The sequence below is a fragment of the Anoplopoma fimbria genome, chromosome 1, assembly GCF_027596085.1.
Source record: "Anoplopoma fimbria isolate UVic2021 breed Golden Eagle Sablefish chromosome 1, Afim_UVic_2022, whole genome shotgun sequence".
Lineage (NCBI taxonomy): Eukaryota > Metazoa > Chordata > Actinopteri > Perciformes > Anoplopomatidae > Anoplopoma > Anoplopoma fimbria.
The window spans coordinates 17,406,322-17,423,450 of NC_072449.1; the positions used below are offsets into that span (position 1 = coordinate 17,406,322).

Sequence of the window (17,129 nt, forward strand, 5' to 3'; positions counted from 1 at the left end):
GGGAATGCTTTTGTTTGGAGACCTCTTTCTCATTCACATAGCTTACATCATTAGTTATTTGGCATGAAGGCAGAACGAGCAGGATTTTTGAACCAGCACCCTTTTGAGCAGAAGCCACACAGGCTATAAAGGCTACAGCTATAGTAAGTATATATATATATATATATATATATATATATATATATATATATATATATATATATATATATATAGTAGGGCAACAATACTTTTTAAACACAGAATATCTTGTCAAGATACATAATTAGCCCTGAAAAGTGTATTTTTCCCCCAAAAGACCGTGGAACTCTGTATTGAGGTATAAATGACACATTCTTCTATAGAGCTGGGCAGAGCCCCCATGTCTCAACAAACAATATAGTCCTTCTCTAAAAACTACACTCTGCATCCTGCACACAAAACTCAGATTTAAACAGAAGTGACTGACAATAAATAAAATAGATCTATGGACACCACGGCGGATGCAACAAACATTAAGCCACATAAAGAAAATGACCAGCCACTTCATAAAAAAAAAACAAACAGCAAAATAAAGGTCACCAAAGCAATGCAGAGATGTATAAACATAATATATGTTAGTTCAGCAGCAGCAGCAACAACAAACACATATTAGGACACAAACAGGCATGTGCACAGTTTTTGCAAGTGTAGAGCACACGCGAATAAGTTGATCATATTTATTACGGAAGATGCAACCTTTTTATACCAATATCGAAAATGACGTAATATGTTCTTAAATTGTAGTTTGCATATTTGCAGTGGTCTCAAACTGTACAATATATAAAGGTGTTATGTGGATTCACTACTTTCACTTTTACTCAAAGAGGCTGGGGCTTTTATTTTGTATTCCGTCACCGGAAGTGTTCTGTTGTAAAACGTGTGACTTGACACTGGTCCCAAGTTGAGTACAGTCTCTGTGCTGCTGCGTCGTTGAGACAGTGAAAAGGAGGAGAAAGTGGCTGATTGGAAAGAGACGCTTCATCTTCATCCTTCTGAGAAGAAGAGAAAAAGAAAAAAAGGAAGAGAAGTGTTTTTGGGCTACTTTTAAATGAAAAGACAGACTTAAAGGAAAGTGGTTTGACTGGATCACAGCGGGCGACAGGAGCTCATCTTACTGAATTGTTTCCTTCCTTGGATGTATCAGGTTTTTTCTGATCTGAGCCCCTTTGGAGATGAGCCACACGTTGGATGTGTAGGAAGGTGACGGGAAGTGATCCAAGAGGAAGATGATTTGTGCAGGGATCATGCTTTCATCTCCTCTCTGATTTCATTCTCTTCTTTTAGGGGGCTGATCTGTTTTTAAAGCACCTTTTAAAACCATCATACAGTTTCATCCACCCACCACACCTTGGCTGGTTGATCAAGATATTCAATAAAATATAAAAGATCCATTTTTAAAAAAAAAAAAAGCTTACATTCAGCTGTGTTATGGGATGTCGGTGCCTCCTGGCTTGTAATTAATTTTAAACATTTTTTTTTTTTTAGGATATTTCTTTTCTAATATAAAATCAAATTGAAACCTGAGCATGGCCATCAACACGGACACCGACTTCCTAAAGTCCAACTTAAGTGAGGGTGGAGGAGGAGGCACGCAGCCCGCGGACCCCCACGAGACGGAGAAACTCCTGGCGCTGACCACGGAGCCCGGGGGGAACGGGATGAAGATGTCCACCTCCTTCACGGTCAACGTGGACGGCGACAAGAGCCAGGAGGCCGACCTGAACGGCCACGGCGTCGCCGTGAGATCGGGCTCCGCCGGGCAGCTGGGCGCCGCCGCCCCTCTCTCCCCGTCCAAGGCCAGCCTGAGCCGCTCCTCCACCGGGAACGCCACCGTCCAGGAGACCCCGAAGCCCAAGGATTACCTCATCCTTGTCATCATGTCCTGCTTCTGCCCCGTCTGGCCCGTCAGCATTGTGGCACTGGTGTACTCCATCATGGTGAGCATCGTTTTACTGTTTCTGTAGATAAATAAAACAAACAAAACAAGAAAAGAAAAGCTGAAATAGGGGGAAATTGCAAAAAAAAAAAGTGGATGAATATATGTTTTGTCAATATGATGTGGAGACACCACCTGCTGATGATCTGTGAACAGCATCTCAGTTGAAGAAATCAAAGATGTTATGTATTTCGTAGTTTTTGATTTCAAACCTCTATTTGAAAATGTGTTTGATATCAAAATAATCTGGTTCAGAAATGTCAAGCTTGTATAATTGACACATAGGGTGAGATGCCTCCAACATCTGTTGTGTTTTTATTATTTTTCTACAGTTAACATGCAGCTACATCATTTTGATGTTTGTAGAAAGTGAGAGTGATTTTTTAGGAGAAAGTGGATTATCTGTATGAGAGGATGGTCATCAAACGTCTTGAAAGAGGAATATTCATCCTTAATAGATAATCATTAGATTACTAAGAAATATATAAATGTTCTCAATTGGATTGATCAATTATTTATGATTATTTCTGATAAATATTTTTAAAAAAAAGAATGACAAGGGTGACCCAGGATGACACCTTAAATTGACTTAGTTTGTTTGGACAACAGTCTGAACTTCAATTAACATAAAATCAAACTAAATTAATCCTCAAAACTACACATTTAAAAAGCCAGAACTTATATTTGGTGTTGCTAAATCACAACCAATGACTAATCAATTGTGAAAATAGTCGCTGTTTGATTTTCTTTATTCGACTCAATGGTTGGACTTTTTGATGTCTATCTAAAAAAAAAATTTACGATTCAGCGCAATGACGTTTCTGAATATCCTAAAATTCCTCACATTGCATTGAGTTAAAATTGTTGGCTCTGTGGTCCCTGATAAACTCTGAATATCAGGGCTCAATGAAATACACACAACGACACACCCACCCACACACACGCCTACATGTGAAGCTCCTTGCATCGCCAGCTTTCAGTGCTAAGGCTTCAGCTACTGGTTGTTCTTGTTTAGAGGCGCTGACGCTTGATTAATGCTCTCACTGAAAGTTTCAGGATGCATGAAATGCTGATTCAAGATGCAGCTACGACACTGAAGCCACGCTAGGCAGCCACAGATGCTTGATATGCTGCTACTGTTTAGTGCTCTCCGATCAATATATTCTGGCGACACAATCCTCAGTTGGTCATCAACAAACTCTCTTTTCCAACCCAACTATGGACTTTATGTGGCCTCTTTGCATTCACATCGCAGCACATCTTACTGAGTCCACAAGATCTATGTCGAGGCTGCTCTGCGATAAAACTGAAAGCTGACACTTTTCTTGTTGTCACCCTCTGCAGTGGTGAGAGGTCTGCAGTAAAAATGGTGGACTTGTTATTGAAGGCTGTGGGAGCTTGTGGCTCGTTTCAACCAGCCAGTGAAACATCTAGAGAAATGTGCCAGATATCGAAGCGAGACACTGCTGAGCTTGTGCTTGACTTTTAGGTGTAAAAATGCAAACATAGTGTGAAGGTCAAATAGAGTGTGATAAGCAGAGATTCCTGTCAGTTGTGTGTTGTTATTCAGAAAAACTACAGATACGTTGCAGCATTGAAGGCTGTACTTCATTGATAGCGACCCTCGCTTCACTTTGGTACACATACACAATTCATAAAAACTCAACTTATCGATGATCTAAAAACCCTTATGCACATGAGGTAGAGCGCTTGTGTAACCACAAGGTTGGTGGTTCGAACCCCTCTACCGGCAACATGCCGAGGTGTCCTTGAGCAAACACCTAACCCCAAGTTGCTCCCCGGGCGCTTCATTGCAGCCCACTGCTCCTCCGGGATGGGTTAAATGCAGAGAAAAACCCATTTGGGATAAAAAGATTGATTATTATTATTATTATAATTTCAGTCTGTACACCAAATGTCCATATTACTTGTGCAAGTTAATACAATAAAACATCCTGTTGAAGAAGCTCCTCTGGAAGCTGTAGAATGCCTGTGATGACCGTTATGATTAAATTGTCCCAGCAGTTAGCGGTGTGCTTTTACTGTCAGTATGTTCCTCCTCCAAACCTTCTGATCTTGACACTCCTCCATCATAGTAGACTCAGGTGTTAAAAGTTGATCTTGTAAATTCACAAAGTCAATATATGAATTTAAAAAAAAGTCAAGTTTTGATGGAATAAGAACTTCCCAATATTTGCCCAATATTTATTTTAATTAAGTTATTACAAACACTTGTTTTGTGGTAATGCACTACTGGGTACTTGACTGTATGAGTTGCTGCGTACACATTACGCAACCTGAAAGCATCTCAGGGATCGTTACACATTCACATAATGTGTCACAGCAGGAATTTCTCCAAGACTGGCAGGTCAGTAATCCAGCACCTTTCTACTTGTAATCGCCTTAATCTTCAGTAAAAAGGTCTTCAGTTGACTGACACTGCTGGGACAAAATCCAGGCATCTGCATGCAAATCTAGTGAGGTATTGAAACTGTACATCAGGCTCAAATCCTCAATCCCACAAAACCCCTCTGTCTTTTGTTACTGATGAGACCCTCCAATTATATGTGTGTGTGCAGTCTATGTGGCCCAGTTTATTTAAAATATGTGAAAACAAGCATTGCGTATTATATATTTTAAAGATAGGAATTATCCCATGAATTATATGCATGGCCCTCCTTTTTCTTTATAGAACAAATGTTTCAAAGGGGATCATCAAGATCCATAACAACCAAAACAAAAACAGGAAAAGTGTCTTGACCTCTCCTTGTGCCACAAACTGTAACTTTATAACCTCTGCAGTGGTGGAAAGAAACTAAGTACATTTCTTCATTGAGTACAAATTTAAGGTACTTGTACTTGTACTTTAGCATTTGAATAGCATGCAACTCTCTGCTTCTAGTCCATTACATTTCAGAGGAAACTAGCCTATAGTAGTTCTGACTAAATAAAAAAAAATTCACAACTTTAGTTACTTTGGATTCTGGGTAATTGTGTAGTCATTTTCACTATTCTTTATAATTTTTTGACTAAACAATCATTTGACAATATAATAAAATATAATATAATCATACTCTAAGGATATAATATAGATAACAGTCAAAGGGAATATTCTGTCTGCATTGAGTACTTTTAATATTTTTCCTGGTTATACCAACATACTTTTACTTTTTAGTAGGTCTAAGTAACAATTTTCAATGGCAGACTTGCAACAGAGTATTTTAACAGTGTGGTATTGTTACTTGTGCTTAAGTAAAGGATTTGAATACTTCCTCCACCTCTGTGCGTTTGACCCATGGAAACAACAGCAGAGATGGCCGTCTACCATAACTGCGCAGTGCAGATAAAGAAGGCTGTTGACACACTTTTGCATTAAGTATCTGGCAGTATTTTTACCAGTAGTCTTTTAGTGGCATCAGTAGCAACACTGTTGTGTCAGATTTTAACTCCTGTTGGCTGATGGCAGCTTAGTTGCTATTGGCACAACCATTTGGGTTTGTCTGCGCACTTTACTTCTGACAATGTACAGCAGCCAGCACTCAGATCTACAGAGAAACAAGGCAAAGGCAATGCAGTACCCCATTAGTTCTGTAATATCACTCCTGTGGGGCACTACACACCAAAGGGAATATCAGGCACTATCCACGAGACGCTCTGTACTTCCCTGAGCCATCATCATGAACCATCTGACATTCACAAGTCAGCCGCACGCTAATGGCTCGGAGAGTGTGTGTGAGAGAGAGAGAGAGAGAGAGGCATTGACAGAGGGCAAAAGAAAGAAAAGTGAAGGAGGGAGAAACTAGAGATGGCCTCTAATTCAATAGAAGGCGAGAGAAGTCTATTTAGTTTCCCTGCAGAGGGCAGATTGCAGCAGTTAGCCAAGCTCTGTGGAAGCCATCAACATGCTCTCTCTTTCCTGAGGGTATGGAAAGGGGATACGGGCCTCGCAAAGAAGATAAAAACATTATTCGCTACAAGGGCAGATGGGTGTAAGAGAGACAGAAAATGGCTATAAAGTAGTTCCTATCACTGGATTAGAAAGGAATTGAATCAGATATCACAGTGATGTGTCAGATAAGTGCAAGTGAGTCCGAGCAGAAAAGCAGAGGTTTACAACACTGAACAAATGAATCAAAAGTAATGTGGTTGATACCGCACAATGCAGCTGTAGATAGCATGCGCGCGGAGTGCTGATATTATCCCCGCTCATGTGAAATGGATACTAATGGAAAGTTAAGTAGAAAAAAATAAACTGCTCAACTACTGTAAAAAAAATTATCATTGCGACGAAGTCGGAGGAAACTCCCCAGACTGCAGGAAATTGTAAACTGAAAAAAAGAAAAACAATTATTTAACTAATTTAAGCTCTGAAAAAAAACACTGTACTCTAACCTGCTCAGCACCAAACAGCATACAGACAAATATAGCAACTGGCTGCTAAAGACTCAAATACTTCCATCAGGAGCTGGTTAAAACCAAAACAGAACTAAGAGGAGCGGGGATATTGGATTTAAATGTATCAAGTGGACACAAACAGGGGTTAAAATCAATGCTAACTTTGCTACGTGTGTGCAGGAATGTAAAAAGGCAGTTGTTTGCTAACGCAGAGCAACTTTATATGTTGATAATGTGTCAGTGTTGTGTTTCAGCCTGTCTACTGTCCCCAAGTGGCCAAAAATCCCATATGACCCTTTTATGGTGTTATAGATATCATTTTATAATAAATTACAAATGCGGACATTACAAAGACTGCATTTCAGAATTCCACTGCCGGTTTTAACCACCTTTATGAGGCATCACTTTAGGAAAGGCACAGCAAGCAAACAATGAAACTTTAACAGTGAGAACCGATGTACAGACACGAAACATAAAACAACAAAACAATATCCGTCTTTTAATCTTGTAAATGGCCAAAATGAACCATAATTAAAATACAATCTGTTAAGGCCTCACTTGGCCTTGTAAAAGTAGTCAGCATCTTTTTGCACCGGCAGATGGTGCATTACTAACAAAAGGACTGCCAAAGCGTTCATCCATCATCATCCACCACCACTTCCAGCAGCAGGACAAACCTAAAAGCCAACTTCCAGCTGGCTGCCGCCACAGATCTCTGACAGATGCCCTGGTGGAGAAGGCTTGTGGCTGGCAAACACGAAAGATGTGCAGTCAATTATGTGGATTGGAGAGGCAGGGGTAATAGGTTTTCACTGCTTAGACGGGCCTATCCCAGTAATGGGAAGGCCCCAACTGCAGGAGCGTTATTGCACGCTCGGCAGATTTTCCTGTGAAATATGGACTCGCAATGCTGCACTGGATGGATGACTATGAATGTGTGTGTGTGTGTGTGTGAGTGCGTAGGTAAATTAATTCTTATTAGCAATCTAATACTGCAGATATAGCAGAAGCACTTTCTACTGTTGTTGCTAATTATATGAAGCCTATCAGAGTCCTGCAGAGGGAAAACCAGACACTTCTCATATTATTATAGAAAATAGATTTATTACTTGCCATGTTGAATCTGTGCAGGCAATGATATCATCATTCCACAGTGTATGAAATATAATATAATATAGGGCAGACACAAAATCCTGATAACAATATTATCGCAATATCTTTAGAAAATTAAAGAAATAATAAAATTATGTTTTTCGTCAAATTAATCTTAAACAGTTTATACTTTTCTTTTCTGGCATTTGAATTATACTCAAAATCCAAGTGCAGGGATGGGGAAAGAGAGTCCGTTACCATAACTATACTAAAGCATGGTTTAAGAGGCGTTGGATTAAAACCAAGATATCATCATACCTGTTTTTTTATACCCAAAGTTGATAGCAGCCACCAAAAATCAGATAGGTCTTACAAGAACAAATTTAGTTTATTACTAAATACCTGCAAAACTAATGAAATCCCCTTGAGCTTCAGCTGTGTACAATGCTAATTAACATCTGTTGAAATACTAAACCAAGATGGTGAACATGTAAACTTTTATACCTGCTTTTCATCACATCGAAGTAGTGAGGAACTATACAATAATTTAAAGTTGTACCTGGACTATTGCTGTCTGGTAATCATTTTAAACCCTATGATGGATGGGGACAAACCATCTGCTGATTGTTGAAGAGTGCTTCCTTTTCCTGTCTCAACCTGATACCTATTTAGTTACAGATAGGTTTGCCCCTTTATGGACAGGACAGCCAGCACTTTGTAGATGTACTGAATAATGATAATCTAATTTTCGTTTTGACAAACAGATCACTATAGCAGCATGCTCTGTTTACCTTGATAACAGTGTGCTGCGCTATGAACCGAATTGTGTAGGATTATCTAAATAAACGTTGGTTCACTTATCACTGCCGTGCTAAATCGAATAAGGCATACAACATTATGGCCTTGTGCTTTTATGGTGCTAACACTTAGCTTAGTTAGCTCTTTTTGAACTGTGTTTCCAGTTCACAAGCTAACCACGATATGAAACAATTAAAATTCATGAGCTGCACCAGCAGCAGCTAGAATGCATTATACAGGTCCGAGTGCCATCACGGGTCTGACAGACTAAATCATCTGACCGCATTGAGTGGTTTGCAATTTTAATGGAGATTTGAGTGTAAGAAGACTGAGTCTAAAAGCACTGTGTAGCGGCCCCTAGAGGCTGCGATGCTCCTCACACCCAACCAGACCAAAGTGGTTTAAACCAACAGCCTTGTTCTCATCTTAAATATTACTACAGTTAATAAATTATAAATGGCCTTCAAACAAGACTTTTGACAAACTTTTATAAAATAAAATGTTCTAAGTTAAAAAAGTCAAATGTATATTAAATGGGGAAGCACTTTAATTAGAGCCACATAAAAGGAAAAGTATAAAGAAAATGAAAGAAAATGAAAATAAATTGAACACAAAACAACAAAAAATCAGCATTTGTTCATACATTTTTAATTGTAAGTTATGGGCATAAATGCAAATAATCCATTTTAATTTGATCAACATTGCCAGTATAACAGACACACCAGCTCCTGGTTGTACGTTGCCCCTCTCCACCAGGCTGATGCTGGCACTCAATTATTAATGACAACAGAGAAGCTGAGCACTTACTGACTTATTAGCCTCCACCTTCCTCTGCTGTTCACACGAACTACAGAGAAAGAGAGTAGCGTGTGTGTGTGTGTGTATGTGTGTGTGTGTGTTTGTGTGTGGCAGGTGTGTACACTGGTAGCACAATAAACACTGGACAAGACACTTTGAGGGTAGAATTTCCCATTCAGAAAACAAAGGTGACAAGGCTTACTCTCTCTTTAAATCAATATATACATACATTAGCTGAGTGAAGGGTACCTCCCACTAACACACACACACGCACGCACGCACGCACGCACCACACAACACACACGCACACACACACACACACACACACACACACACACACACACACACACACACACACACACACACACACACACACACACACACACACACACACACACACACACACACACACACACACAAGAATGCTTACATAGAAGCCTGCCCTTTTTTTCCTTTCCTTTTCCTTTTATATGATGGTTGGAAAATAGTGTCATTGTTTTGAACTTTTCTCTCTAAGCAGGCCACATTGTTTCTACTGAAAGGGGCTTCCATTGATTTAAGGTGCTGATGTTGCTTTTCTCTGTGATGTGAGTCCGGATCAATACAGGCTCTACTGAGACTGTGTATGCACCATAGCTTCACATTGCAGTCCTGGAAGTAACTGGATCCCTCCAATAAAAAAAATTGTCAATTAAATGGTTTATCACTGTCTTTGTAATGCATTGTTATGCATTGTTTACTTAAATTGAATTAATTGAAAAACAAACCCTTTAACATCTGACATTCAAGGGTAATCTCACTCTCAAACCAGCAGTTAAGATAATATCTTAGGTATGCTTTAGGTAATTCTGTTTTCACAAACATATTGGTGTACTTTAAAAGCAGTTCCCTGGTCAGCAGCACCTGATTAAGTGGAACACCCCAGTGTCCACACCGCCTGCACCAAGTGCGCTGTGGGATGTGACAACACCCAAGACAGCCTGGAGACAGAGAGGCTCATGGGAGTGAGGGGATAAGGTAACTAGGAGGAGATAAGGGAGGGCTTTCTCTCTTTCATTCTTTCTCTCTCGCTCTCTCTCTCTCTCTCTGCAGTATAATGTTAACTTATTCTGTAGACACACAACATGTTGTGATTGTGATTCATTTCACCGCACTTGGCAATGGCAATCATTAAGTTAAATTTGTGTTTTTATCATAACGAACTAATCAATTTCAGGATTTTTTTTCACTGATATAAGGTATCACCGCGCCTTCCCTCCATGTAACGTCCTTTCTAATTACTCCGCTCTCTCTGATTAGTGTTTGGTATGATTTTACGTTTAAGGGTTTTAAATTAAAGTCACATCGATGAGAGTAAATGGAGGCGATAAATCATTGGACAGCAAAACTGTTATACTGCTGAACTGGCTTTAATAGGTCGTTGTTTGTCCTTAAAATGGATAGTGGTAGTAATTATCACTATCCATTTAACACCACATTATCTTTATGGAGGAGAGCTACCTACAGAAATAAAGTGGTGAAATTGAATATAGATGAGAGAAGTGAAAGGTCCATTTCCTGCTGGGCTGCGCACCACCTCTGGTTAAAAAAAGACACCTTCAGCACCAAGGACAGCTCCTACAGTTTCCATCAGACTTTAAAGGGAAAAAGATGGTGTCAAAACAAGTTGCATGGGAGGTTTGAATTTAAAACACAGGCTTTGCTCAATATGATCTCTTCCCCTTCTGTCTTTGCTGTTGTTTAACAACCAGCATGAGTGACACTTTGTTAATACTGTTGTCTGACCTCCGAACAATCTCAGCATGGAGCCAAAAAGTAGTTAAAATCACCCCACAGGGAAGCTGACGGAGGCCGACTAACGCAAGTTGGTGTGATGGACACCGCCCAAATAGCTCTGGGTTGAAATCTAGTGAATGGACAGCCCACTACATAACTTGATTTCACAGTGTTGTTCATGAAAGCATTCCTGGACAGTTTTAACCTGCTGCCATGGGACGTTATCTTATTGAAAGTTTGTTGACAGATGCCTCTGCTGGCATAAAGGGATGGCCTTTATACAGTTCTCCTGTAGCATTCAAATGCTCATCATGAAGGGGCTCAGTGAGTGCCATGCAAACGTAATCAACACCATCACACCACCACCAGACTGCAGTGTTGTCACTCTGCATGATGGATGCATTTAGTCACACAACCAGAGGGAGACAGCAGGACGTGGAATTCATCAAACCAGGCAATGTTCTTTCATCTCTCCAGGGTCCAATGCTGTTGTTCCTTTCCCTCAGCAGAACCTGTAATCCGTTCTCTTTTTGGCCATCAGCTGTCATACCACATTTGTGTTAAGGTGGAACAGGTTATTCATTCTTATTCTTACACTAATATGTGTTTTCAGCACCGATAATGCATTGATGATGCTCCACACGCTTCCTGTTGGTCTATTGTAATCTCTAAGCTGACACCTAGTATCATATTTAATCACTTGTTCTTTCTTTCAGTTATATCACATGTCATTCTCATTTTACTTCAAATAAAACAGGGAGCATTCAACAAATTTCATTAAATGGCCAAAACCAACAATATTCTAGTCTGTATACTACTTTAGTAGTGGTGAAAGAAATACTGCCAGTAACATATATAAAAGGATTAAAGATAGTTTTTTAAATATTTAAAAGACAACAAATAATTCACATTTCATAACTTGAACCTTTTGTTTGACGGCAAATTCAATGCAATATGTACAGATTTATTGTCCACTTGTGTATGTGCCATGAACAGTAATATGTGTTTAACAGTATCACAAATTAACAAAATAAAAAGTAGCCCAAATCTAACCAATTTGATAAGAAGATGGTGTGACAGTTGTGTTGTTTAGGGGCTCTCACAAATGAAAGCAATGCACAAAGTATTGAGGATTCCCATCCATCATGCCTTACACACACACACATAAATTATCCTGTCTCTATAGCTGCAACATACATAAAGCAATATACATACAACATCAAGTTGATCTACAACCCCTTCACACCGCTGCGCTCACCTCCCCCGTTCAAATGGCTCTGCAAGTCACTTCTTTCCATCAATCCCAATCTGACAATCTGACAAAAGACAAATTAATCAATTATTGTTGCCATTCTACTTCGAGGGTCTCTACAGCATCCAGTAAACAATTCAACATTACTTAACTGTGTATGTGTCATTTATCCTTTGAAATAACTTCTCCGTTAATTAATGGAAACCACCTGATAAATATTTTAAAGTTTAACTCTCAGAGAGCTGCTGGTACTGAGGTGAGATCTTTTTATGAGGATGTTTGTGGGACTCAAAACTGTAAGACCCTTTGGTTTGTGGTGGTACTTTTATCTTGTGCTGATAGGGTTAATATGGTGACTGCTGACTCTGCTGAATTTTTTTTCTGAATGCTTCTCTCTCACATTTCACTGTTTGTTACAGAAATACAAAAGTTATCTTTGCTGCTGGTTGCTTTTATCAATAAATTGAAGCGACTGGAGAGTTGTACTTATAAAAAGTCACTGTGGATAAGTGACTTTGCAATTTTATTGTTTTGATTTTTTACACAGAAAAGCATCTTTAACTTAAATATATAATGGATTCTCATAGGCATGTATATGGAGTCCATTTTTTGCAACATTTTACAGTTATTGAAGGTCGGAGAGATAATGTCCCAGGTTTGAGACCTTATTTTGATTGGGCTTGGTCCACCTAGACTATGCTAATATAATTGAACGTCCTCACAGAAGGCTGCACTCCTGGTTCTCCTGGTTAATTCCCTATGAACTACAGTTTTATAGAAATAAATATTTGATAAACAAATTATAATAATTGTCTTCAGAAATATCCTGTTTCTGTTTGACATAGACAACAGTGTAGTTTTGTTAGGTTTGTATTCTATTGTACATTCTTGATATAAGATGTATTTAATCGTATGCATCCTTGAATATATATTGCCCCCAGTTAGGTTCACTATCCTCCATTTGTTTAATTTCTTTGCAAAGGTATTATCTGGCCTGAAGAATACTTTCTTTCCACTGTGTTATATCAACAACTTTCCATGAGGCAAGGGGAATAAGGAGGTTGAAGGTTTCTTCATACCTCTATCATGCCAATTGAATATACACATTAAATAAAGTAACTTCTTTGTAAGCAATCACCTTCCTATCTTTAATTTGAGCAGTTAGTTGAAAAAGTGCCTTATTAGGGAATTATATGACCGTTCCTCTCTGTTGCTTATTTGTGAGATGAATAAAATGTATTCATGGACCCCTTTTTTATTTGGTGTTGTTTATAATTCTTATGTAAAATCTTATATGTCTTTGCCTCGCCTAACATTATCATTCAAACGTTCCTCTTGGTAATACCCTGTGCTTTTGTGTGTCTCCAGTCCAGAAACAGTCTCCAGGTTGGGGATATCGATGGGGCCAGGAGGCTGGGTCGACTGGCTCGTCTGCTCAGTATCGTCTCCATCGTCCTGGGCGTAGTCATCATCGTAGTCTACGTCTCAGTTTCAGGTACAGAAACAACAACGAGAAGGACACATTTCAAAATGCAATGATAGCTCGTTTTAATGTTTGTGAGAATGATAAAACCTACTGCAATACAACTACAGGGTGATACATGACACTACCGCACAAGCATGAGATGTGTTTTTTTTACGTCTCAAAAATTTCCAAGCCTTGTGTGTGTGTATGTGTGTGTGTGCAGATTGATTTAGTACTGCAGTGGCCGTAGTGGGCTGACTGCGCAGCAAGGGCGACTAACCTACTGCTCAAAGCCTTCGACACTTGAGCTGTCACATTATTTAATTTGATGGTGAGTTTAAGCTGACTTTGTGTCTGACCTGACTTTCTCTGACGATGTCATGCTTGTCTTCTTCTTTCTTTTGCAGTAAGCAATTGACACGGAGGACCTGAGTGGAAAAAATAAACCATGAAAGCCAAACCACCGGATGCTACAAAGGGGGATAAAGCCTATAAAAAAGAAAAAAAAGAAATACAATTCCCAACTTTATGTCATATTGTAATTACATCATGACTGACCTCAGAAAGCAAAAAAAAATAGGCAGCAAGTAAACAAATAAAAACATTCAGAGAATAAAATCAGAGATGCATGTATTAGAATCCAGTAACATTTGCTTGACAAAAATAATTAAAACCTGATGTAAAATTGTTCGGGTTAAAACAGAGGAAAAAGAAAATGCAGATTTGTATGTGGCCAGGAGGACTTATGAATGTTTCTTTTTGGAATAACGGACTTCTCAAAACGAAGAGGACGATCTACAAATGAGGAGAGAATGAACGATGTATGTTTATATGTGTGGGCTCCTTCGAAAAACAGAATCTGAGTTTGGCCTTCAAACTTTGGACAGCTGCGTATAATCCTCATATATTCTTTACTGAAACCTCTTGCATTCAAAGCATATACAGCTACAAATATATTTGAAATATGGATAAATGAATACGTATATATAGATGTACATTTTATAAAATGTTTGTATGCCAAGTGGTGCTGGGTTTGTTAAGACTGTCAAGATGGCTGCTTTGTCAACACTTGGATTTATCAGTAGAAATTCAAGGGTTTGTGAAAAGGGGCAGGGAACACATTTTTTTAATTTTTGTTATTTAACTAAAAACAAATTGAGACCAACTGCATGCCTGAATGTAGATAACCAACATTCTGCCTTCGTTCTGACTGTTATTAGTTGTCTCTTTTCTTATAAAGGAGTCAGAGAGGCTAACATGTTTGCACATGGAAGAGTGATTATTATTGAATACTTTATTGTGGACATTATGTGAGTCCAGCCACTGTAGAATGTGAGAGGGCTGGGATCTAACCCCCTTTATATCTCCAAAATCTCTTGAACATTGCCTTGCTCTGGCAGAGAGTGAAACGCATGCCAAACCTCCCAGATTCCTTTTCCTTTCACATCCTCCAGTTCGTTACCACAAAACCTGATTTAGTGGCTGCTAACCTTCATCTTGTTCCCCTAAACTCTAATTAAAAAATTACCTTGTACTATCTTTCTACACCGTAGCTCCCCATTTTTCCATTACCATTCTTACATTGTTATACATTGACTGTTAAATGACATTGTTTCACTTCTGCTCCTTGTATTAGTATGAAATGTATTTATATGGGAAAATATATATGCAATATGTACGCATGCTATGGGCCAAACAGGCTTACCCACATTTATTTTTTGTAAATGAACAGGCCTGAGTTTGATTGAGTAACAAAAATAGCATTTAAAGAACATTTCTCTGAAATCTAAGCACGACAGATTGTCTGTATTCGTCACTTTATCGGAGAGAAGTCACTGTATTAAGTCCCTTGTGGCTAAACAGGACTGTTGTATTGACACATTACAGGCTTATGAAACAAACACAGGTAACATCACCATGTAGCAATATTTAAATCTGCCTTTTTTTCTTTCGGCATTAATGCTACATTTTTTTATCTTGTGCTATTTAAATCAGGAATAATTTGGACCTCATTTTAAAGTGATAAAACATGCATTTGTTTAAGGGCTCATACAAGTGAAACTAGAGGAACACCAGCTTATTTTTACTGATGAGGGATGAAATGTATCCAGCTGAGGATATTCTACCATGCCCTGAACTGAACATCATCAATGTAAGGCTGAACAACTGCAATCTTTAAAGTGTTAACACTATGATGCACAATGTTTTGTGTGAAATGCGCTTTTATCAACCCCATTCAAATTCATAGTTGTACATAAATATCATATTCTTTATCCAAAACATCTGAACGCAGCAAAATCCAAAGATTCCCCATTTACCGCTCTTCTGTTACTATCTAACATACAAACTTCCCATCGCTGAAAGTGGTTAGGAAACAACTTTCTAACTGTTTAGCCTATAAGCTTTGTTCTGTCAGTAAAACAGTTCAAACCTTCATTTCATTCCAATATATATAACGCTTTCTTTTCTGATATACTGTATGTGCCAGTTTTCATCTCTGTGGTGTACATTGTGCATGTCCAGAATAAATGTTACCATGCATGGTCCAAGTTTCTTGCCTTTTGCTCATACTGTTTACGAGTTAACTGAAGAAGAATTGACTGCCATGCAGCGGCTTTGTTAAGCTGTATTTAGGTGTATTTGTGCTTTGAAATGAATGCTAACATCAGCATGCTAACACGGTCACAATGACAATGCCAACATGTTGACGTTCAGCAGGTACAATGTTTACCATGTTCACCACCTTACTTTAGCTAATCAGCATTGTATCATTGACAACTACTCAATACAAAGTGCAACTGAGGCTGACAGGGAGTGTATTCAATCATAAACCAAAGTATTCTTGGACCGACCGACTTTGCCACCCGTGGGTAAGAAGGAGTGCCTGAAAGTGGCCGTACATTTTGAACTCTTGTTAAAAGAAAAACACTGATGAAGTAGAGAAAAGAGGTAGAAACATCAAAATCATGGAAGCAATATTTCTTTGACTTACCTCACATTAAGGGCGGGGGGAAACAATTCAATTTGATTGAGACTCAATCAGAGAGATTGATTCAACTCTGTAGTCTGCAATGCTGCTATATTGGATTGCACTAGGCCTGTATTACACAGCTGTTGCGTTTGATATATCTAAACCCTGTATATACTGCAGGTCCTGATACACAACTGTGCCTCAGTGCACACAAAAACATTTATCATGGCTGCAGCAACGCTGGGTTATAAATGGCTCTAGAATACATACAAACCCACAATCCTGAAACAAACAGAAGCAATCTCCATTCTTTCTTCTTCCATTGAATGTAGAGGCTTTTTCTCGGTTTCAGATACATGAAGTGTGCTTTAAATAGTCGTCTAGTTTTCACAATAACACAGAAGACCAGACTTCTGTCTTCCATTTCAGCAGTTGTTATTAAGACTTTGTGCTTGTCAGAAGTTACTGTAGCGCGACCCTTCCAAGCAAGAGGATCTGGCGCTTAGTTCTGCTTGGGTGGCGCTCAGTTTGAGTGGCTGAAATATTCAGGAGCTCAACGCATCAGCACCTCTGCAGTCTTACTGACAGCGTGTTCACATGTCTGGACCAAATTTAGACTTCAGCGCAG

At 38.9% G+C, this 17,129-nt stretch overlaps 1 protein-coding gene across 1 annotated transcript; it reads left to right on the forward strand.

The window, feature by feature from the left end:
- Nucleotides 1-1,544: 1,544 nt before the first annotated feature.
- On the forward strand, nucleotides 1,545-13,948 carry trarg1a (trafficking regulator of GLUT4 (SLC2A4) 1a). The gene is made up of 3 exons (XM_054605605.1): nucleotides 1,545-1,955; nucleotides 13,434-13,560; nucleotides 13,938-13,948. Exons 1-3 carry the CDS (start codon nucleotides 1,545-1,547, stop codon nucleotides 13,946-13,948), a joined length of 549 nt encoding a protein of 182 aa, XP_054461580.1.
- Nucleotides 13,949-17,129: the final 3,181 nt, after the last annotated feature.